General features: G+C 44.2%; 1 protein-coding gene and 1 pseudogene across 1 annotated transcript; both read right to left on the bottom strand.

Moving 5' to 3' along the window:
* Positions 1 to 546: 546 nt before the first annotated feature.
* LOC136457409 (L-ascorbate oxidase-like) lies at positions 547 to 2,639 on the bottom strand (annotated as a pseudogene).
* A 16,979-nt stretch (positions 2,640 to 19,618) lies between these two features.
* LOC136457408 (GDT1-like protein 1, chloroplastic) lies at positions 19,619 to 21,976 on the bottom strand. The gene is made up of 9 exons (XM_066457437.1): positions 21,879 to 21,976; positions 21,676 to 21,744; positions 21,552 to 21,603; positions 21,340 to 21,414; positions 21,078 to 21,207; positions 20,923 to 20,993; positions 20,443 to 20,490; positions 20,019 to 20,124; positions 19,619 to 19,929 (listed from the first exon to the last, which is right to left on the bottom strand). The coding sequence occupies exons 2-8, from the start codon at positions 21,738 to 21,740 to the stop codon at positions 20,053 to 20,055; spliced, it is 513 nt and encodes a 170-aa protein (XP_066313534.1). The 5' UTR covers positions 21,741 to 21,744; positions 21,879 to 21,976; the 3' UTR covers positions 19,619 to 19,929; positions 20,019 to 20,052.
* Between the last annotated feature and the right edge of the window lie 3,480 nt (positions 21,977 to 25,456).

Genomic DNA, 25,456 nt, shown 5'->3' with positions numbered 1-25,456 from the left:
AGTCTCGCCGAGCAGGGCCGAGGCCCCAGCCCCCAGAGGCCAGGCGCCCAGCGGCGCAGCCCCCAGCCCCAGGCACATCCCCTCCGCCGCCGCTCTCACTCACCAGTCGCCACCGCCTGAGCGCCGAACCACGCGAGCACGGCAGCGCCCGCCCTCCGGCCAGCCTTGGCCTGGCACGGTGGTGCACTGGCCGTGGACGCCGGCCCGCAGCTCACAGCCGCCTGTGCTGTGCTATCTTCTTTCTGACTTCTGAGCTTGGTAATTCCCAATTGTCAAATCAAATTTGCAGTCTAGAAATTCCATGAATGATAATTGATTATCTCAATTTTTGTAGTTTATAGAGTTGCACAATGAAAAGGACCATGACATTAAAATCTTTTTTTTCTCCTGCTCCTATGCCAATTATACAACCAGTGTCACAAACCCACCTTCTGCACAAGCACAATCAGAAGTAGTAGAAGGAACACAGATTTTAGTAGAACCAGCAGCAGTAGAATGATCAATTGTATTTTATGGATTACATTGCTAATTTGTATGTATGTTCAAGTTCATATGATGCTCTTGATGAAAATATGACAGGCGAGGCCGATCCAAACCATCATTAGTTAGGTAATTCTGTAACCACTTTCATGTTTCTATCAACTATGTTATGAATTTAAGTATGGAATTAAGATATAATCTAAACTTATGTATTTATAAGCTACTATTGTTATCTATCGGTATTTTGACCCGATGCAAGCGCTATATACGCTTTGATAGCGGCCCTAGGTGTCAAAATTGAGGAGCTCCGCCACTGCTCAAGGCAGGGTCCTGGATCGTCCACAGCCCATGATGGACTTGGGCAAGCGGCCCGACCTTGTCCACGCCCTCCTCGAACACCACCGCCATGCCCATGTACACGTGCGCCTCGATGTGGCAGTGGAACAGCCACACGCCGGGGTTGTCCGCCACGAACCTCACCGCCGTCCACCCCTTGGGGTGCAGCGCCACCGTGTTCTTCATGACGGGGTCCCTCAGGTTGAACCTGGCCGTGTCCCTCTCCGGGTCGAACTTGCCGTCACCGTAGGCGAGCACCCAGAAGTCGTGCCCGTGGAGGTGCCACGGGTGCGTCTCGCTCCTGTTGTTGAGCGCCACCGTGTTCTGCAGCACCAAGTCCACCACGGACCCCAGCGCCAGCCGGTACACGGCGCTGGCCACCGTCCCGTTCGCCGGCGGCGGATTCGCGATGTCGTAACTCCTGTAGTCGTACGTCTCCGGCGGGGGTCGCGCGTCGTACGCGCCCTGCAGGCCGCGCTTCATGGACACGAGGTACGGCGTCGCCGGTAATGCGAGGGAGACGCCGTTGATGGCCCACTTGGTGTGGCCGCCGATCCGGTTCTGCGTGTTGAGGAGGAGGAGCGCGCGGTCCGCCCGCGGCGGCACAGGCAGCACGTGGTCCGGGTGCGCGACGGCGAGGGACCTGCTCTGCTCCACCCGGGGCCGCATGTCGTCCCAGGCGGGTCCCTCCGGCCGCGGCGTCGGCGGCGGCGCCCGCGGGTCGTTGCCGGCGTAGCTGAGGATGGCCATGGCGCTCGTCGTGTTGCGCTCCCGGGCCACGACGTGGGATGCCGCCCAGTAGTTCCGGGACGGGTCCTGGTCGGCCGTCACCAGCACGGAGTAGGACTCGCCGGAGTAGATGAAGAGGCTGTCCACGACGACGGGCCTCACGTAGTTCCCGTCGGCCTCCACTACCGTCATGGAGTGGCCCTCGATCGCGAAGTTGAGCGCCGACAGCGACGTCAGGCTGCCAACGCGGAGGCGGTACGTCTTCCCCGGCACGGCCGTGAAGAGCGTCCGCGGCGCGCATCCTGCGGGGCGGGGGACGTTGCAGGCAGCGTCGCTGCTGCCGTTGGGAGCACGCGAGCAGTGGAATGGCTCGAACACTCCACGGCCGTTGATGAGCAGGGACTGTGGCTCGCCGACGAATTTGAGCGGGTCGGACGCGAGCCCGACGGCCTGCTCGTACACGCTCTTGTGCCACCAGTCCATGAGCAGGACGGTACGCTCCTCGTCGTAGGTGAACGGCTCGGCGACGCCGTCGGGCGCCGACACGACGAGCATGCCGTCGAGCCCGGCCACGCGCTGCATCCCGTAGTGGGAGTGGTAGAAGTAGGTTCCCGGCCTGTCGACGACGAACCGGTAGGTGAAGGTGTCGCCGGGGAGGATGGGGCACTGCGTGACGCCCACGGTGCCGTCGGCCCACGGCGAGCCGAACTGCCGGATGCCGTGCCAGTGGATGCCCGTGTTCTCGGTCTCCAGCTTGTTGTGCACGGTGACCACAATGGTGTCGCCCTGCGTGGCGTGGATGGTTGGTCCCGGGGACTCGCCGTTGATGGTCACCGCCAGCTTCTCGACGCAGTCGAGGAACTTGTCTTGGTACGCGATGTCCCACGTGTGGTGGTGCACCTTGGCCTCCGCGGAGACGGAGAGCGCCGCCAGCGAGCACAACAGGAGGAGGACGGCGGCGAGCATGCGCAGCGGCCGCCGCGGCGGTGGCATGGTGTCGTACGTCGTCGGTCGTGAGATACTGATCGAGATCGATCGACGAACTGGACGACGAAGAAGGTAGCTAGCTAGCTAGGTGATATTGCTTGGTGTGTGTGCGTGTGTGTGTGTTGAGCACGGGTGCTGCCACAGGCCCTTTATACGTGTTCTGGTGCGAACCGGTCGGGTGCGAGTGTATACGCATGCGTGTTCTCAATTTGGACAAATGATTCAAGTGTACCATTTCAAAAAAAAAATCACATAAACGACGCGGGGAAAAGTTGTTAGCCGTCGTTATGCTGAGTTCTCCTTTCTCCAGACGCGACGCGACCAAGAGCAAGCGTCGCAACACGGGACCGAGTCCGAGCAACGAAATAATCAATCATTGGAGTGTGTCGTTATACGGAGCAGGTGTAGTTTTTTTTTTTTGGATCCGGACCAATTAAAAGCTAGCTCGTGCTCGTGTGCACGTCACCAAGTCAAGTCTCGATTGTTCGTCGACCGTACTTTGTCTCCAGGACCGGGCTGATCCAGTCAGCCAAACACAACTTGAGTAACGGCCATGAATAAGTGCAACAACGTGTTTATGACACTAAATAAACGAACCACATAAACATATTTCATGATACAACTAATGCTTAGGAGTATTATTTAATTCCATAAATTGTCATACTTTTTTCATACTAGCAAACATGCTCGTGCGTTGTAATGGGATGTATAAGTTACATTGTTGTTAGATCAACATGCAATAAATAATTTAATCATGCCCGTGTATGCTTATGTACACTCAGACTTTGTAACTGTTATCCACCATGACCATACAAACTTGCGTCTGTCGACACATGGATGTCCTTCCTCCTGTCTGCCCACGAGGAACAAGTCAACTTCATTGGTCGTGATAACAAGTCAACTTCATTGGAGTTCGACACAGATAACAAGTCAACTTCATTGGTCGTGATAGATTAGAGTGGGTGCGGAGTTGGTTTATGCCCACAAGGTTATTTTTATTTGGGAAGCAAATAAACCATTGATTGGAATTAATTATTTGCTTCCATCACTGATTTAATTTGGGAAGCAAATAAACGTGTGATGGGAAGCAAATAAACCAATCAACTTCGCTCGATGCCTGACTTCCGTAGGCTCGTGGAGCGACCGGCGCCAGCAGCACCGCAAATAAGGAGTTTTATATCATTTTCTATTTCTATTTCGAGTAGAATTTCTATTTAGGCTACTCAAGGCAACTAGCCTCGTATGACAATAGTCTATTCAGATTAGTATTCCTATTCAAGTCTATTTGTAGAATTTATTATTTGTTTTGATATTTATTATATGAGAAAAAAAGAAGAACAAGAGGTACTTGAAAAAGAAAAACACTCAGTACGGGAAAGAAACTGAAAGGGAGAAAAAAACGAACAGAAGAAACGATGAACCGCAAAAAAAATTTGAAAACCCAATCGGACACGGAGTCATGCCATAAACATAAGAAAAGCTGGACTTAAAGGATATATTTGATTGGGATTTGGATTCGTACCTATTAGATTACCTCAAAAAGGCGTACAGTATGTTATTATATATATATAACAGGAGAGTTGTAGAGAGACGAACGTAAATAATTTTTACATTCACAAAGTTAGTTAGAGGAGGTCATACTAAAATAATAGGTAAACAAAATGGCGAAAATTTTGCATCTCTTATTATTATGTAAGTATAGATATAGATATAAATATAAATATAGATAAATATAGGTAAATTGAGTTAAACTGAAGATTGTTCGACTTAACCAAACTCCGTGATAAGATGGGATATCCTAGTTTATATATGCCCTCCCACCAACCCCACCAAAAGTAATATATGGAATTGAGGAACTGACCCGATCCGATCCAATGTAGGCCCGTTTGGTGAAACTAGCTCCTCTGTAGCAAGGAGTTATTTTTTTATCTCTCCTCTTAAAGTGAACTAAAAACTGTTGAAGTCGCTTTTTTTTGGCTTCGTATGCTCTAGCAGTCTGTCTTCTCCGTGCTTTGTTTTTTTCGCGATCATGTTGTCGGATTCATAAACCCGGGGTCCCTCGGGGATCGGCTTCCGCGCCAAGTGAAAGATCCTAATGGCTAGAGGGGGGTGAATAGCCTAATAAAATTTCTACAACAACACTTAACAAAGTCGTTGAACAATTATGAGGCGAAGCAAGTATTGTGCTAGCCTACTCAAAAGGCAAGTCACCTACCATAATTCTAGGTTAGATAGTATTTATTCACACAATAGCTATGATACTACTCTATGTTAGTGTGCTCTCAAAGGCTAACTAAAGAGCCACACTAACCAAGCAAGCGAGCTCTCACAACTAGGTACACTAAAGAGCTTGACAACTAGTTTGCAGTAATATAATGAGAGTAATCAAGAAGGTTATACCGCTGTATAGATGAAGGAACCAATCAATTACAAGGATGAATAACAATGAACATCAATCACCTCGGAATCCATGACGAACACAATGATTTTTACCGAGGTTCATTTGCTTGCCGGCAAGCTAGTCCTTGTTGTGGCGATTCACTCACTTGGAGGTTCACAGCGCTAATTGGCTTCATATGCCAAACCCTTAATAGGGCGCCGCACAACCAACACAAGATGAGGATCACACAAGCCACGAGCAATTCACTAGAGTACCTTTTGGCTCTTCGCCGGGGAAAAGTCAAGAACACCTCACAATCAACACGATCGGAGCCGGAGACAATCACCAACCTCCGCTCGATGATCTTCGCTGCTCCAAGCCATCTAGGTGGCGGCAACCACCAAAAGTAACAAGCGGAATCCATAGCGCAACACGAACACCAAGTGCCTCTAGATGTAAACACTCAAGCAATGCACTTGGATTCTCTCCCAATCTCACAAAGATGATGAATCAATGATGGAGATGAGTGGGAGGGCTTTGGCTAAGCTCACAAGATTGCTATGTCAATAAAAATGGCCAAAGATATGAGCTTCAACCGGCCATTGGGCTTAAATAGAAGCCCCCACGAAATAGAGCCGTTGTACCCCTTCACTGGGCACAACGCGGGGTGACCAGACACTCCGGTCCGATCGACCGGACGCTGGCCCTCAGCGTTCGATCACGTGATTCACGCCACGTGTCCCCTGCTTCAAATACTGTTCATTAAATTTCAACAGTCATTAGTTGACCGGACGCAGCGCACAAACTGACCGGACGCTCAGCCTCCAGCGTCCGGTCGTTTCCAGTAAGGTTCTAGAAACAAATTTCTTCGACCGAACGCGTCTGGTCATGCTTGACCGGACCCTGACAGCGTCCGATCACTCAGTGACTTTTCTTTGCGCTGCCCGACAACAGGACTGGACCCTAGACCTCAGCGTCCGGTCAGTCCAAGATCCAGCGTCCGGTCAGAGACTGACACTAGCGTCTTCACTGCCACACTTGACCGAACGCACCGGTTCCTCTGAGACTAGTGTTCGGTCACTCAGTGACCAGCAAGACTAACTCTTTTTCACCTCTAACTTCTTCACCCTTGCTCAAATGTGCCAACCACCAAGTGTATCACCTTGTGCACATGTGTTAGCATATTTTCACAAATATTTTTAAGGGTGTTAGCATTCCACTAGATCCTAAATGCATATGCAATGAGTTAGAGCATCTAGTGGCACTTTGATAACTGTATTTTGATATGAGTTTCACCCCTCTTAATAGTATGGCTATCAAACCTAAATGTGATCACATTCTCTAAGTGTCTCGATCACCAAAACAAACTAGCTCCTATGGTTTATACCTTTGCCTTGAGCTTTTTGTTTTCTCTTTCTTCTTTCTAAGTCCAAGCACTTGATCATTATTATGGCATCATCATCATCATGCTATGATCTTCATTTGCTTCAACACTTGGAATGTGCTACCTATCTTATGATCACTTGATAAACTAGGTTAGCACTTAGGATTTTATTAATTTACCAAAACCAAACTAGAGCTTTCACCAATGCTGATGATGCTTGAACGCAGCTGCGGGATGTAATATACATCTGTTAGTGGGTGGTGCTCGCTGTTCTGGCACCTGAAGATGATGGTGTCACGCCCTTGGATTGCCTCCCTTGGGCCATCACCAAACTTCACCGTACCAGTAACATCGTCGTCGAGCTCGAAGAAGGCTGCCTTGGAGCCCAACATGTGGTTGCTGGCACTAGAGTCCATATACCACCGCTGCTCCTGCTCGTCGCCCACATGTCTGAGGTGGACTTGGGCGCATGGTTTGTTGAGGTTGACCGCGTTCAGGGTCTTCCCAGGCCCTTTCGCCGTCATCACCTCTCCCTTCTCCTCAGCCTCGACGTCGTGCAGTGCATAGAACATCACCGTCAGGATAGTGGTCTCTCATCATCATTAGCTTGCGCTAGATGAGCCTCAGCCTTCTTCTCCCACTTACGATTTGGGCACTCCCTTGCCCAATGGCCTATTTTCCCGCAGCACCGGCAGGCGTTGGGGTCGATCTGCTTCTTCTTCTCCGAAGAAGCCTTGCCGCGGCGATTGCCATCGTCACCGCGGCTAGAGGAGGCTACCCCGGAGCAACATCCTAGATGTTTAGCATTTAATAAAACTTTAATCATGGTCATTATCTTGCATAATCATCAAGCATCATGGCATATAAGCATCTCATGATTCAAATTGTACCATGTATATGTTGCATAGGAGTGGCGATATCATTTCTTGGAAGGTTACCAAAAGGCATCCATTTAAGTGTTTTGTTATTTTATGGAGCAAGGAATCCTTCAACAGTTAAAAGTTTGGTGTATGCAAATTATCGAGTGCAAAGTGTATACTTCACCATAGTACCAAAGTTGGATTTTTAAATTTAGTTAAATGTGTTAAATTGTGAGTTTCAAATTTGAATCTAATATCAAGTTCTACAAATTATTAATTTACCCAAGTCATTGATTCAAATGTTGGAAAGTTCATTAATTAGGGAATTTTCAAATCAATTTTCTTAAATAAAAGTTGGCAAATTTGATTCTATGAATTGGTACAAAACTTGTATTTTGAAATGGTGAAGTTGGTTGGATAGTTTGGAATAGGATTAATTACTAGATAATTCCTCAAAAATAGTTAAACAACTAATTTGAATTCTCAATTTAAATGAATGAACAGTGCACATTTGTTTGAGTTTCAATCCATAATTTCCAAACTGTTTTGAATTTCAATTTGATCCTTAAACCAAAGTTGAAGATCTTTTTATGTTCAACAACTTTGCTTAAAGGAGCTCACCACTTTACTTAACAAATTTAAGAGAAATTTGAAAGGGGAAGCTTCTGCCTGTCTTCTACAGTAGCCCAGCAACACCAGAGCGCCACCTAGCCATTGCCATGCTCAAAGTCGCCGCTGCCAAGCCGTTTCTAGAATCTGGGCACGTCCTTGAGCACGTTGCCGACCTCACGTAGTCACGGGCACACCTCAACTAGCCTCCCTTCCCGTATAAAGGCCGCAGCAACGCTGCTGTCTCTTGCCTTCTCTCTATTAGCCGCCGCCGCCAAGCCTCCATCCGCCGGCGCACACCACCTCCACCGCTCGTCCTCTAGCCGAATTGAGCGCGTAGAAAGCTTCGCCTCTCCCTTGCGCATCGCCTGAGCGCCTCGCCTCACCGGAAACGGCCGCGCCCGCCGTTCACACCATGACCAGCCGCCATGGTCGCCATGCTAGTTTCCGTGGCCGCCACTAGCTCCCGTGCCTCTATGCCTCTTTGTGCCTAGAAACCACAGCAACCAGCCTCTCCGGACCAGGCTGTACCTCCGCAACCTCACTCCGACCTTTGATCGCTGTGGAGGCGCCCTACCACCGTGCCACTCCGCCGTCAAGCCACAGGCTCACGTGGCCAGGCCGTCACGGGCTACGACCGGCTGAGCTACGGTCATCCTCAGGCTTGCCTCGCCACCCCGTCGCTCGATCACCCTTTCAATTGCCACCGACGAGTCTTCACCGGCCGGAAATCGAGTCTCTCAGGCGTCCTCTGTTCTTCAAAATCGTGACAGGGGCTTCGTGCAGCAATAAGAACTAATACAGGGGCCTAAATGTGAAGAGCGTGACTCAGGTGAATAGTTCGCTATAGGGTTTTTCTTTTTCTTTTTCTATTTTTAGCTGAAACTTGCTGTGTCATGGCCAAGTGATTACCTTCTTGATATGCTTATGTTCACCCTTTAGTTAATAATTCTAAATGACTTAATTAAGAATTTCATTAGTAAATGCATGTTAATAAATTTGATTGCTTCTTAGATGCAACCTCTTGGGTAAAAAGTAAAAGTTATACATTTCCTTGTATATTGTTGATACATATCTTTTCATGATGAGGCTTTAGTTGGTAAGCATGTATGATAAGTGAACCTTTGACTTGTTAGAAGAACGACTAAAAATGCTTTATGATAATTACTTGTAATTGTACCATGAAGGAAAATTGTATTCAAGTTAGTTAATCTTTTCTGCTTTCACCAATGCACCTCCATGCATCATGTCATATAATCCATCATGCTAAAGCATGTATTATTTATTTACGTGTAGTGCATACGTGAGTGAGAAGGTTTGCGTTGACCAATCTTTGGATGAGTGTCATCATTCAATGGTGCTCGTGTTGATCAAGTGTTGGAGAAGGTTCATCCATCAATGGTGATGCTGTCAAGTCTAACTCCATAATTTCTCTGTGGAACTAACCTTTTCTGCCAACCAAGGCAAGCCCCGGATGCATTTAAACCTACCTTGTATTTTATGAGTTTTTATCGCTTTTGCTTTTCAATACTGCATTAAGTGGTTAGGAGTTGAGTGAAAACCTAATTGGTGCATTACCAACCTTGTTTTTCAATATCAACCTTGTTACCCGTTTCAATCCAAGAATGTCTAATTATGTTTAGCCATGCTTAGAACGATAAAAGTCAGGTGATTACCGGTCACCTGCGAGATATAAATGGTTTCTTGGATACGTTTGGTTATTTATATGATCATGAGATATGAGCATGTGGAGTAATAAATCTAGACCGGGTGAACTCGGTGTATGGGAGCCACATGACATGGAGGTCTTGTGAGCGGGTTCTTTCCACCTATGTCGATTAAGACACGTCCGTTGTTGAATTGCATGAGGTGAGACTTTGTAGTACCAATCACATACTCCGGTAAGCCTTAACTTGGCTATTCTATTACAAGAATGGCTACTCGTGCACTAGGAGTGGAGAGATGGCGAGAGTAGCGTATACCCACGTGGCAATAGGCTAGAATAGTGGAGTTCTGTATTCTCAGGTGGCGTGGACCCGTTCTTGTTTTAGAGGATCTAAGGGTCGGTTGGTATATGGAGGTCGGGGACCTGCATATGTCATGTGGTTGGGAATCCCCAGCTGGGTTATAATTGGTTCGAATCGTCGTTGCTCCTCGGTTATGGAGACTCAACTCACTGTTCATCATCATAGTTAATAAATAAAACTTGTGGAAGATTTGAGAAAGAGTTTTGATATGAAGTTCATGATCCCATTACGGATCATGGCAGATTCATATATGGTCTTTATGAAGAATTAATTGTTGAGAGAAAGAATCTTTTTAAAGAGCTCTTACACAAAAGAACCTTGTTTCTTGCTAAAGTCCTACCTTGAATCCCTAAGCCTGCACACCTGAGTTATACTCTATTTTTATTTTGGTTAAGTCTTGTTGAGTACTTTTGTACTCAGGGTTCGTTAACCCTTGTTGCAGGTGAGCCTCATGGGTAGGTCTGTCTTGGACCATGCTGCATGACTGTTGTTTAGATCGATGATGCCGAGTAAATGTGTGACCCTTGGGTAGGGTACTTATATTGTGTGTTTGTATTATGTTACTAATGCCACTCTACTACTATGGTTTATAATAATTATCGAACTTAGTTTGTAAGGTTTGAAATAACTGGTTTGTAAACTAAGTTATCGTAAGACTTCTGCTATTTTACTCTGATGTAGATATTTGAATAAATGTTGTAATACTGCAATGACTCTGTAATGGGATCCTGCTCGAAAATCATGGATGATTCGGGGTTCTCCAAGGACACCCGACAGTCTTCTTAAGTTACCGGAAACATATGCATAGTCGTTGGAGGTCATTGGATAGTGACAGAAGCATGTGGGCCCTATAATTTAGGAGGTTCTACCACAGAGTGGTATCAGAGCGATCATTACAAAGTTTTGTGGTATTGTTTTACAAAAACTTCAAAATGTTTTGGGCAAATAAATTTAAACTGTTAATTTGGTCCAAATTGCTTTCGACTTATCTTAATTCATTCTCGCCACTCCTTATTTGATTAAAAAGGCTGTTTGTGGTGGAGTAGTAATCTTAATATGCCCTATATAATAAGAACTGTTGTTTATGTACCTTAGAAGCTTTGATGTTTAGTAACGTAGGAGTCGTTCATGCATCATGTCATTAGTGAAACACTGCACATATCCCAGTTATAATCATTCATATGAAGTTGAAATATAATGATGTTTGAAACTTCCTCCTTCCATTCAGGGAATGGCTTGTACTGGTTATAGTTATTTTGTCCCAATGAAATTGGTCATGTACCAAGCTTTGCTAGTAAAGCACTCTTTGATTGTACTTGCTCATAAGTTCCACATCTTTGAGAATTTCTTGATGCACTTTAATTTTCCCCCATCTACTCAATGTTGAAACTTGGGACTAATCCTTGAATTCTCAAACCTATGCATGTGTCATGTCTTGGTCTCTCCTAATGCAACACATGCTAGTTCCTTGATCTTGCTAGCTTGACAAGTGTTACTTGTGAGTTACTTTAGTTGTGCCCTATGGTGGTGCCATGATCCATGATTTACGGTGCTGCGTCGAAACCTGGGGGTCTCCTGTGGACTGCAGCCATAAGGAAATCCTACTGGGCGCTCGCTGGTATTGAGGTCTGCGGTCATGATCCATTATAGCTCCGCAATTAATGTGATTCACTCATCTTGGAACACTCATTTGGAATTCATGTTCCATCATTCCATTGAAGTTACTAAATTCTTTGTCCCTTACAAATGTCTTTTGGTCTCGTTTACAATTTCAAGTCAACTCTTGTTGTTTTATGAACAACTTGAAAGTTAATGTATTTGACACATTTCCTTTTCCACTACTCAACCCAACACTTTTTGCACTTTGTAATCTTGGGACGAGATTTCTTTAAGGGGAAGGATTGTAGCATCCCAGATGTTTAGCATTTAATAAATCATGGTCATTATCATGCATAATCATCAAGCATCATGGCATATAAGCATCTCATGATTCAAATTGTACCATGTATATGTTGCATAGGAGTGGTGATATCATTTCTTGGAAGGTTACCAAAAGACATCCATTTAAGTGTTTTGTTATTTTATGGAGCAAGGAATCCTTCAACAGTTAAAAGTTTGGTGTATGCAAATTGTCGAGTGCAAAGTGTATACTTCACCATAGTACCAAAGTTGGATTTTCAAATTTAGTTAAATGTGTTAAATTGTGAGTTTCAAATTTGAATCTAATATCAAGTTCTACAAATTAATAATTTGCCCAAGTCATTGATTCAAATGTTGGAAAATTCATTAATTGGGGAATTTTCAAATCAATTTTCTTAAATAAAAGTTGGCAAAATTTGATTCTATGAATTGGTACAAAACTTGTATTTTGAAATGGTGAAGTTGGTTGGATAGTTTGGAATAGGATTAATTACTAGATAATTCCTCAAAAATAGTTAAACAACTAATTTGAATTCTTAATTTAAATGAATGAACAGTGCACATTTGTTTGAGTTTCAATCCATAATTTCCAAACTATTTTGAATTTCAATTTGATCCTTAAACCAAAGTTGAAGATCTTTTTATGTTCAACAACTTTGCTTAAAGGAGCTCACCACTTTACTTAACGAATTTAAGAGAAATTTGAAAGGGGAAGCTTCTGCCTGTCTGCTACAGTAGCCCAGCAACACCAGAGCGCCACCTAGCCGTTGCCCGCGCTCAAAGTCGCTGCCGCCAAGCCATTTCTAGAACCTGGGCACGTCCTTGAGCACGTTGCCGACCTCGCGTAGTCGTGGGCACACCTCGACTGGCCGCCCTGTCCGTATAAAGGCCGCATCAACGCTGTCGTCTCTTGCCTTCTCTCTGTTAGCCGCCGCCGTCGAGCCTCCATCTGCCCGCGCACACCACCTCCACCGCTCGTCCTCTGGCCAAATTGAGCGCGTAGAAAGCTTCGCCTCTCCCTTGCGCATCGCCTGAGCGCCTCGCCTCACCAGAAATGGCCACACCCGCCGTTCACGCCACGACCAGCCGCCATGGCCGTCGTGCCAATTTCCGCGGCCACCACTAGCTCCCGTGCCTCCGTGCCTCCTTGTGCCTAGAAACCACAACCACCAGCCTCCCCGGACCAGGTTATACCTCCGCAGCCCCACTCTGACCTCGCTTCGCCATCGAGGCGCCTTGCCGCCATGCCACTCTGCCGTCGAGCCACGGGCTCGCATGGCTAGGCCATCACGGACCGCGACCGGCTGAGCTACGGTTACCCTCAGGCTTGCCTCGCCACCCCGTTGCTCGATCACCCCTCCAATTGCCACTGGCGAGTCTTCACCGGCCAGAAATCGAGTCTCTCCGGCGTCCTCTGTTCTTCAAAATCACGACAGGGGCTTCGCGCAGCAATAAGAACTAATATAGGGGCCTAAATGCGAAGAGCGTGACTTAGGTGAATAGTTCGCTATAGGGGTTTTCTTTTTCTTTTTTTATTTTCAGCTGAAACTTGTGAATTTGATTACTATTTATTGGTGCACGCTAAAATCATGAAACTTTTTGTGTAGCCTCTTCATGATGTCCTCTATGTAGGAAAAATATGAAACCATGAAAATCAATAGTTTGGATGCTTAAAAATTAGCTCTTTTAATTCATAAATGCTTGTTATGTGATTTTTATAGGCCAAAATAAATATCTAGTGACCATGAAACTTTTGTTGTATCTGTTTATTGTTAAAGCCTGCCTCCACAAAAAATTTGGGATTAATTTGATGATGTTTAATTATACTCTTATTTATATGCCTTAATTATTAGTTAATAATTGTCAAAATGATAAACATAAATCATGAGATGTCCTGAATGGTTTTTGGAGTTGATTATAAATCATGAAACACCCCACCCCTGCTGTGTCATGGCCAAGTGATTACCTTCTTGATATGCTTATGTTCACCCTTTAGTTAATAATTCTAAATGACTTAATTAAGAATTTCATTAGTAAATGCATGTTAATAAACTTGATTTCTTCTTAGATGCAACCTCTTGGGTAAAAAGTAAAATTTATACATTTCCTTGTATATTGTTGATACATATCTTTTCATGATGAGGCTTTAGTTGGTAAGCATGTATGATAAGTGAACCTTTGACTTGTTAGAAGAACGACTAAAAATGCTTTATGATATTACTTGCAATTGTACCGTGAAGGAAAGTTGTATTCAAGTTAGTTAATCTTTTCAGCTTTCACCAATGCACCTCCATGCATCATGTCATACAATCCATCATGCTAAAGCATGTATTATTTATTTACGTGTAGTGCATACGTGAGTGAGAAGGTTCGCGTTGACCAATCTTCGGATGAGTGTCATCATTCAATGGTGCTCGTGTTGATCATGTGTTGGAGAAGGTTCATCCAGCAATAGTGATGCTGTCAAGTCTAACTCCATAATCTCTCTGTGGAACTAACCTTTTCTGCCAACCAAGGCAAGCCCCGGATGCATTTAAATCTACCTTGTATTTTATGAGTTTTTATCGCTTTTGCTTTTTAATACTGCATTAAGTGGTTAGGAGTTGAGTGAAAACCTAATTGGTGCATTACTAACCTTGTTTTTCAATATCAACCTTGTTACCCGTTTCAATCCGAGAATGTCTAATTATGCTTAGCCATGCTTAGAACGATAAAAGTTAGGTGATTACCGGTCACCTGCGAGATATAAATGGTTTCTTGGATACGTTTGGTTATTTATATGATCATGAGATATGAGCATATGGAGTAATAAATCTAGACCGGGCGGACTCGGTGTATGGGAGCCACAAGACATGGAGGTCTTATGAGCGGGTTCTTTCCGCCTGTGTCGATTAAGACACATCCGTTGTTGAATTGCATGAGGTGAGACTTTGTAGTACCGATCATATACTTCGGTAAGCCTTAACTTGGCTATTCTATTACGAGAATGGCTACTCGCGCACTGGGAGTGGAGAGATGGCGAGAGTAGCGTGTACCCACGTGGCAATAGGCTGGAATAGTGGAGTACTGTATTCTCAGGTGGTGTGAACCCGTTCTTGTTTTAGAGGATCTGAGGGTAGGTTGGTATATGGAGGTCGGGGACCTACATATGTCGTGTGGTTGGGAATCCCCAGCTGGGTTATAATCGGTTCGAATCGTCGTTGCTCCTCGATTATGGAGACTCAACTCACTGTTCATCATCGTAGTTAATAAATGAAACTTGAGGAAGATTTGAGAAAGAGTTTTGATATGAAGTTCATGATCTCATTACGGATCATGGTAGATTCATATATGGTCTTTATGAAGAATTAATTGTTGAGAGAAAGAATCTTTTTAAAGAGCTCTTACGCAAAAGAACCTTGTTTCTTGCTAAAGCCCTACCTTGAATCCCTGAGCCTGCACACCTGAGTTATACTCTATTTTTATTTCGGTTAAGTCTTGTTGAGTACTTTTGTACTCAGGGTTCGTTAACCCTTGTTGCAGGTGAGCCTCATGGGCAGGTCTGTCTTGGACCGTGCTGCATGACTGTTGTTCAGATCGATGATGCCGAGTAAATGTATGACCCTTGGGCAGGGTACTTATATTGTGTGTTTGTATTATGTTGCTAATGCCACTCCACTACTATGGTTTGTAATAATTATCGAACTTAGTTTGTAAGGTTTGAAATAACTGGTTTGTAAACTAAGTTATCGTAAGACTTCTGCTATTTTACTCTGATGTAGATATTTGAATAAATATTGTAATACTACAATGACTCTGTAATGGGATCCTGCTCAAAAATCGTGGATGATTCGGGGTTCTCCGAGGACACCCGACAGTCTTCTTAAGTTACCGGGAACATATACATAGTTGTTGAAGGTCATTGGACAGTGACAGGTGCATGTGGGCCCTATAATTTAGGTGGTTCTGTCACACCCGGAGTTCCTCCGAGTAGCCCACTTTTCCTCTGTCAGCAGTAGTTTGCCGCTGTCCTTCATTGCTGTCGCCTGCTCCATACGCTTGTCCACCGCCCATAGACGGCCTATCACATCCTCAATGGTGAGGGTGGATAAGTCCAGCATCGTCTCTATGGAGAGAGCGATCTTGATGTACTTTACCGGCATGGAGTGGAGGTACTTGAAGACCGTCTCCTCTTCGTTGATGGTGACGCCGTGGCTCTTTAGCTTGTTGATGAGCATCTACAGGTGGAGGGAGAAATCCTCCACCGATTCATCATCCTTGAACTTGAGGTTGGCATACTCCTGCTTCAGAAATTGTGCCGTCGTCTTCTATGTGAGGTCGGAACTGACGCACATCGCCGCAATAGCCTCCCACGCCTCCTTAGTAGAGCTTTTTGCCCCCAACGGCTCCCTGTACTCCGCCGGTACAGCAGCAAGGATAGCCTCCAACGCTGATATGTCATCTTCTTCATTGTCGGTGCCCTTGTCAACAGCATTCCAGAGCCGTCGGGCTCTGAGCTTGACCTTCATGGTCACCGACCACTCTCCATTGTTGGTGCGAGTCGGCGTCGGCCAACTGGTGCCGCTGACCTTCCGTACCATGCGAACAACGACCTCCTGTCGTGGCTAGGTAGCCACAGTAGTGCCACTGCTGTCGTCCATCCCCAAACCGTCCATCATCGCCAGCAGTTAGGCCGACGACGACACTTGTGCGGCTCTGATACCACTTGTTGGTCCACAGGATCACCGGTTCAGGTGAGTCGACCACTCATCAGTCTTGCTGACCACGACTAACATTATCCGACCACACACTATGGCTAGAGGTAGAAGAAGGGAGGGAGAACAGAGCATACACATACAACAGAGACACCAGCGTTGGCCGAAGCTCTGTATAGGAGATGACAAATCTGAACTCTCTACTTTACTGAGTTGCAGTGGCAAACTATATATACAACTCTATCCATTTAGTCCTAATACAGCTGCCATGCTGCTACAGTGACTATGCTCTTGCTATTGCTACAGTGCGGCGGGTGAGCCATTCGCTGCCTGTCCCTGCAACGGCTAGAGTACCACAGCAGGGTACCTGTTCGGCGCCGCCTTCCCCTACCATGTGTTCACACAAGGAAACGGTAGATTATCTAACAATCATTGAGTACCAGGGTCTTCAACTTGGAAAATGTGGGGCACCACCTCAAATCCCTTCTGAAAATATACCGGACAGATTGCAAACAAAAAAAAAAGTAAATAGAACTTGTTTTTATCTGCAATACGCCAATACGCGAACATGAAACTATATATATAATTTACTCAACAAGTTCAGATGGTGGGAATGCATGAGTGTGGATATATATAATTGCTATCAGCAGGGAAATTTTTTGAATGGAACACATATATGTACAGGGGTGAAAGACATATCTGGGTGTACCGTTGAGTGATCCGCTATCAGCACTAGATCTTTAGCTTGTGCTAAACCTTCAAGAACCACACACTTTGTGGTATTTTGTCCAGCATAATCTTCTGAACCTTCTTCATCGTCGCTATCAAACTCAATATCTGAAGTATCACCAGCCCGCATAACGTTATAACAAGCCATGCGATCATCACAATCGCACTTATCCTGATACGAGTCAATCCGGACCGTTGCCTCCACCAACTCTGGCATTCTCTCCAGCAGGGGAGTCCTGAAATCCTTGTCATCCAGCCACAAAGAAACGAGACGTGGAACACAAATCTGAATGCGTTTCTGATCTTCATTATGACAGGATGTGATAACGAGGCGTTTAAGTGACAGGGACGTCATCTTCCTCACATCGGACAAGCAGCACTCATTAATCTCCAGATGTTCCAATGCAGGACAGCCATCCAGGTTGAGACAACGACAGACGAAGGATACGCCTATGAGCTCTAGCCTGGACCTGGTCAAGTGCTGCGAGACGAGGTAGAAAGGACTGCATGAAGTCATCAAAGTACCCAGGTCCCTCAGTAGACATGTGTCGACCCGGAGCATCTGGATTTGACATTCCAGGACACGGCAGATCCATCTATTGATGATGGACGTGTCCTGCACGGACTTGACCGTGATGAGCACGCGTCTGGTGAACTTCCAGACGTGGCGCCAAGTCCGCGCGAGGATGCACGTTCGCACGGCCTCCTGCGCCGGCAGGAACGAGAGGATCTGCGCCTGGACCTCCTCCGGAAGCTTGCTGATGCGGTCGGCGGGGTCGATCACGGGAGGTGGAGGTGCCGCCATCGCTTGATATACCCCCCGAATCACAGCGCCTGGGCCATCGCTAACTGCAAGGGAGACGGGCCAGTGGAGGAAAGAAGGGTGGCAGGCACGAACAGACTACAGAGTGCAAGCAAGATCCCCAATTCACCTCACTAGCTGCGCCTGGGCGGCGGAGAGATGCTTCAATCACTGTTCCCCGATCATGCAATTCACTTCAAACAGAGAGCGAGGCTGTCGCAGGGAAATGGGGATGCAGCATTGCGCGCGCGCGGCGAGATGCCGAGATGGAGCGGCGGCGGCCGGAAGGGTTGGCGATTTTCCCTTCAAGTACGTTAAGTAAAAGCAGCATCTCATCAATCGGGTTGGGCCTTGGGCCTTGGGCCTTGGGCCTTGGGCCATGGGCCATGGGTATGGACCAGGTTGCTGTGTACGTACCTGTGTATGCTGGGCAGGCTAGCCCAAGTTACACACACCCCAAGACAGGATCATTATGTGTCGTTTGAATGATTGAATCCTATAGGGGATTCTGAGAATCCAGTTAAAAAGAATCCCAATAATTCTATTGAATTTTGATATTTTACAAATCCATGAGTTAAAATCTCTCTTAAATATAGACCGTTTGGATAAGATGTTAGGATTATAGGATTTTTTTTTTCCGAATTCTCAAAATCCAAAGGATTCAAATGGGGCCTACTCCTTGCTAGCAAAATGTGATCAAGGAACTGGCAAAGTGATGTATGCCCATCTTCTTGTGTGGGAATTGGATCAGTGAGCTCCTGAGAGGAATTTAGTCTAATTCTTCTACGAAGTATAAAGTACTCCCTCCATCCAAAAGTATAGAGCGTCTTAGCAAAATTGATGTTTTTTACAGTGAAACCCGTGGAATTATTCAATTCCATAAGAGCACTTTGGCTATCCACATGAAAACAACAGTGGATTTGTCTAGTACTTAGCCCTCCACCCACCCCTTTTTTTTGCGAGACGTACTTATGCCCATTTAATAGATAATGAACCAGAAATTATATCTAAAGTTGATAATAGTGTTAATCTAAAATTTCATAGAGTTAATAAATCAAAAGGGATATTAGTGTTAATTTAACATTACATAGAGTTAGTAAATCAAAAGGGATATAGGAATCTGAAATAGAAAATTTTCTTGGAAGGTTGAACCCGGTTTCCTGAATTGCTAAATCATTCTCTAATTCCAAGAGTCCATTATGATTAAAGATAAAGAGTTCTTATTAATTAGGGTTGAACAAAACTTCCAGCAAATAACCTTTTAGAGATATAAGTTCTTATTAATTAGGGTAAAACAGAACTGCTAGCAAATAACCCTTAGATACAACCAAGAAAGGTTTGTGTACAGGGCACGGGCAAGAACACGAACGATCCATTTGTAAACATCACGGAAGATCTCATAAGTACATTAAGGCAAAACAATTCAAAGGAGGGAGGCACGCCAACAGGGTCAATAGCACCAATCGAACTGTATTGTTGCATGAGGATGACTCATACCGGAGAATAGGTGCTAGATTGACATGATTTGACAGAAGTGCAAAGTGCTATTATCAACTAAACACATATGGCCTCATTAATTAACTTTAATGTGAACATCAGTTAGCCTGACAATTCCTATAGCGTACTACACGGATAGGAGAATCAAACCAAGAGAACGTACTCTGAATCAGTAAGTCTATCTTGCAAGCCTGTTAATAATTAAGTTCTCATGAATGCTAAATCCTAAAATAGTTCCATAAGGTTCATCATTTGCCTTTACAATGCTTAGATTCATATACTTGTAAATAATGTAATAGGAAATTCAAAAACTACATGGGATTCATAGTTTTCCACCTAGTTTCATCTTTCGCCCAACCTCTGACTTTGAGTGTTTCAACTAGACATCATGCTGATGATAAAAAGATTGTTCTTGGATAAAAAAGCAGAATTCTCATCACCAGCAACAAATCACTCTATGCAAACCTAGGACTTCCCATTCAAACAATGAAGTTCCTGTGACAATCACGTTTGATAACACATCAATGTACTATCACTACGATCAGCTAAGCTGATTTTTCATTGCCCTGACAAAAGATCAATACCTTTTTGATGAATGATGGAACCTGGAACTCCTTTTCAAGTCACTATCTCAACTATGGTGATCACGGCAAAGGCCAAGAACAGGCTCCCTCCAATGTATGCTATAATCTGCATAGGGCAATGTTTTGTTTCAGTGAAATTATGTAGACAGACTTTATGAAATGAACGGTCCACATAATTTATCAAAGATTTTATTAGCAAGCCAACAGTTGTTTTCAACACTAAAGTATGTAATTTGTTTAATGGATGGAAAAAAGGATTCCCTTTCTATTACACGGTTAACTGCCTAAACAATTGTGATGGATCAAACTGACAAACACGGTGAAAGGCAACTTACAAAATTGACATATTTTAAATTTTGCAGTGGTCAAACGCTGTAAGATAGGAAATTTCAGTTGCTATGGTACAATTAGTTTCCTAATTTACCTTTTCAGAAAGGAATGTTCCCAGCAAAGAGCCACCAAGAACTACAGTCTGTTGGAAGAAATGTGTTAATCTCAATTTTTCCTGGAAAACCAAAGAAGGAAATATAAAAAATTGCGGCACAATAACTGATTGGTATGCAATGACACATTTGCTCCTTGTACTCAATCAACAACAGAAATTCTTTTATGGCGAATACTCCAATGGAGCCAAGTCAGTGTAGAATAGCAAACTTCCTAATTCCCAACATTAGAGAAGACTCTTACAAGAAACAAATACCGAGGGAAAAACAGACCAATGAACTGACCAATGGTGAAAGTGCTAAAAAAATTGTCTGCTCGATCGCAATATTATTATGCTCATTGCTCAAGCATGTTAGTCATGAGTGTTCCTGCAAACCAATGTAGTTTGCAGTGCAAAAGTTTGACTTCAGTTATCTGGTTTTAAGTCTCAACTCTCAACCTATTACTATGCTTATCTTACCAATGTTGCAACGGCATGACCAGCAAGTGATCTTGCAATGACACCCAGAGGGGATGAAGCTGCCGCAAGTGCTGCCAAGGTATTGGAAAGTAGTGTCAATGTTAATTATGCTCATGGAAATCTGAAGATTTATAAGGCAGAGTTAGGAGATGTACCAATTGTGGAAAAGAATGATTTATCATCCCATTCAGCGACAAAAACCAATACGAATGTGCTAGCGATAGTACCAGCGGCAGACATGACCCTAGCACCATCTCTAGAAAATTTTGATACTGCTAACTCAGCCTACAATGGTTCAACATAGTTTTATAGAGGAGAGAGAAGTATGTTCAAGCACAAGAATTTTTTTTTCTCAAACGACGCAGGATTAAACATGAAAACTAAAAATGATGTTCTTGGCACAGCTTAAAGTCCTACCTCCTCTTGCTCCTCATTGATCTTTTCATCATCACCTGAAGCTGCATCAAGTAATGTAGTAACCCCATAATAAACCTGAATCCGTTAAAGTTGTGCATGAATAATAAAGTATGTATTAACTTCACACAAAAATTCAAGAGTAAAACATTCCTTTAAAAAATCCAAGCACATTTTTGATTTCTTTGTGTGTAACAAATGTGCATAATCCTTACCAAGAGACATGCCGCAGCAATGTCATCAACTGGGAAATCAGTACCACCAAAGCTGCATGCAACAAGACATTGGGTAAATGAGAGCACCCAATAGAAACTCTACTTGCACAGTTCAGATAATTACCCGAATGGGATGATGCCATCAACATAGTGAAATGCTCGACCAAGAACTACAGATATAACGGTCATTACCCCGATAATCACCAGAAAAAAAATTCTATATGTAATGCCAGACATTCTGGGAACTTCAATTATGAAGCTAGCACTTAAAGGCTGCGACAGTATTGAAGATGAAACATAGAATACAAGAAGCATGAAAATACTTACGCAAGAGCTCCAAATGTGCCAAGAAAAATGACTGCTCCAGAACTTCTAGCCGCTAACAGTGCCTACCAAACACATGCAACTGCAGCATTTATCAGACTCATTTTAGTATATATTACTAAAAATTTATTGTATGGTATAGATGCGAAGCAAAGCAATTTGCAAGAATCAAACATATTTTAGGAAATAGAAAATATTTATTTCATGACATTTACAGCCTTTACTAACACATAGTCTCCCTTGAATACCCATATCTGTGCAGCACGTCTGTCCAGAGGTCCTAAAATCTATATATCCTATACAATTAGAACCCAGTAAGTGCCATTAATACTAGTTTTTCCCTTCTCTCACAGCCACATCAACACTATTTTGCTTCTTTGATGACCATGAAACAAGTGATCTTTCTAATAATTGACATGTGCCCAAGGTGCTTTTCCTTTCAACCTTGCATCCCGCATAATCTGAGTCGGAGTAACCAACTAGCTCAAACTTTGCTCCTTTGGGATACCACAAACCAATATTTGGTGTATGCTTCAAGTACCTCAATATTCTCTTTGTAGCCTTCAAATGACTTTCTCGTGGTGAGGCTCAAAACTTGCACACATGCATACACTAAACATGACATCCGATCTTGATGCGGTCACATAGAGTAGGCTTTCAATCATGGACCGTTACAACTTTTGATCCACCATGTTTTCACTTGCATCACTATCCAAGTTGCCATTGGTTCTCATTGGTGTGCTAATGACTTTGCTATCAATCATTCCAAACTTCTTGATCATGTCCTTGATGTACTTGCCTTGACTTACAAATGTATCATTCTTCAATTGCTTGATTTGAAGACCAAGGAAGTAACTCAACTTTTCAATCATGGACATCTCAAACTCATTAGCCATTATCTTTCCAAACTCATCATAAAAATCTTGATTGGTTGATCCAAATATGATATCATCAACATAGATTTGCAACACAAATAGATCTTTTCCAATCTTCTTGATGAAAAGAGTGGTGTCAACCTTGCCCATTGTGAACCCTTTAGAGAGAAGAAAATCCCCCAATCTCTCATATCATGCTCTAGGTGCTTGCTTCAAGCCATACAAAGCTTTCTTCAATTTGTACACATGGTTGGGCTTCTTATCATCTTCAAAACCGGGAGGTTGCTCAACATATACTTCTTCATTGATGTAGCCATTGAGAAATGCACTATTGACATCCATTTGATAGAGCTTTATATTGTGGGCACAAGCATAGGCTAGCAAGATTCTAATTGCTTCCAATCTAGCAACCGGGGCATATGTTTCTCCAAAGTCAAGACCTTCAACTTGTGTATAGCCTTGTGCTACCAATCTTGCTTTGTTCCTTACAACTATCCCATCTTGATCTTGCTTGTTTCTAAAGACCCATTTGGTTCTAATCACATTGTGTCCCTTTGATCTTTCTACCAACTGTCGATGTTTGATCACCGATAGCCTGCCATGGGGGTACCTGGGGCAGTATGTTCGGGCTTCAGCGTATGCGGAACTCGACGATTAATGCAAGAGACAGTCGATTTATCCTGGTTCGGACCCTCGATCTTTGATCGAGTAATAGCCCTACGTCCAGTCGGTGTTAGCCTTTGCGTTGGATTGATTGTGAAGTGTTCTATTGTGTCGTACAATTGTTCTCTTCTGCTTCTTGCGGTGTATCCTGTGGGTCCCGCATCGACAAGCCCCCGAGCACTTCATGGTTGAACTCCAGAAGCCTTGTTTTGTTCCTCCAGGTCTTGCCGAGTAGGAACAAGCGTCGCTCGAGTGCTTTCTTGAGTGAAACCATGTAGCGCTTCTTGGGATCTTTGAGTGGTGTGTGCTTTTTTTTAAGAAAAAGTACTTCCATCTTGGTATAGCCCCCGAGCCTCTTGCTATTTGGAACAAGGAGCTGGAGGGTCTTGTCTTGAAATTGCTCTGATTCTTCATCGAAGGGCTCCCGAGCATATACCTAGGTTTTTTATTAAAAAGAACTCAGATATAGATCGGTCCGGGTTCTTTTTATCGTGAGGCCTTGAAGTGGTCTGTCTTAAAGAAGTCTTCTTGGTGACGTGCGCTTTTTCGAAGAAAAAAGTGCACTCACTGAGTGTAGCCCCCGAGCCTCTTGCTATTTAGAACAAAAAGTTGGAGGGCCTTGAATCTTATGTTGTTTGAAAACTCCTGTCTTGAAGAAGTCTACTGAGTGATGTGCGCTTTTTGGAAGAAAAAGTGCACTCACTGAGTGTAGCCCCCGAGCCTCTTGCTATTTGGAACAAAAAGTTGGAGGGTCTTGAATCTGAGTTGTTCAAAGAATTGAAAACCTCTTATGAGGATATGTAGGATCTTGTAGACATTCTCAAGGGTGCATCCAAGTAACCCGCGAACTGCAGTAGGCTATCCATATACCATTGCAAGTCAACACAGTTGCACCACCGAGTACTTTCCATAATTAGCTTGCGTGCTTGATGTCTTCTTGCATGCTGCTGTATGTCATGCCTCTTCCTTTGTTTTGCTTGAGTAATGATAGTACATATAAATATGCACGTGCATCCTCATATTCGTGCTCATCTTGCTGATGTAAAATCTTCTCGTTCGACCATGATCCGATCCAAGTAAGGCAACCTAGATAATCTGTCAAAAGGCTTCGGGTGGGCAGTCCCCTCACCGGAGACCCCGTATCACCCCCACCTTAGAATTTCCAAATCACCACAACAAGGTCAACCTTAGCTATCGAGTAGTTGATCACCCTAACCGAGTAGTCAATCACCGCGGCCGAGTAGTCGGACGTCCTGGCGACTTGTAGAGCAGCAACCGAGTAAGATAGCGTGGGGCGTGTGTCTCACCCAACGAAGTAGTGGCCAAGTAAGGCAGCCAACGGTGGGCGAGCTCCTTATTTGATGACGTGGTCTAGAAAATGGTTCCCTGCAAAGTAATCATACGAAAGTATGTAATAATTGATACACAAGATATCAAGTTGGAAGTATGTCCCAGTATTATAAAATGCATATTAAATTTTTCTACGTCTTGCTCTTACTAGGCTGTGTAATTTCCCTAGGTAGGTAGCCTATTACGTTTAAACACATCTCGCACCTTTCCGGCGAGTAGGCTTCACAGATTAAGACTTCAGCAACCCAGGTAAATTAACAACTGTTAAGAGAAGACATTATAAAATGCATATTAAATTTTTTCGCATCTTGCTCTTACTAGGCTATGTAATTTCCCTAGGTAGGTAGCCTGTTACGTTGAAACACCTCTCGCACCTTTCCGACGAGTAGGCTTCGTGGATTAAGGCCTCAGCAACCTAGGTAAATTAACAACCGTTAAGAGAAGACATTATAAAATGCATATTAAATTTTTTCGCATCTTGCTCTTACTAGGCCATGTAATTTCCCAAAACTAGTCTTGTGAGGAGCAAATGCCACTTTGCCTTTCTTAGGGGTATAGCCCAATCCCTCTTTGTAGAGAGTGGCTCTTTGGCTTCCCAAGCACATAAACAAGCGGTCCTCACCACCATAAGCTTTAGCTAAGGTGTGAGTGAGTTTATTGACCTCCCTCTTGAGGTTCTCATTCTCAACCACT

The sequence above is a fragment of the Miscanthus floridulus genome, chromosome 6 (assembly GCF_019320115.1).
Source record: "Miscanthus floridulus cultivar M001 chromosome 6, ASM1932011v1, whole genome shotgun sequence".
Taxonomy (NCBI): domain Eukaryota; kingdom Viridiplantae; phylum Streptophyta; class Magnoliopsida; order Poales; family Poaceae; genus Miscanthus; species Miscanthus floridulus.
This window is presented reverse-complemented; position numbering and strand designations above follow the sequence as displayed.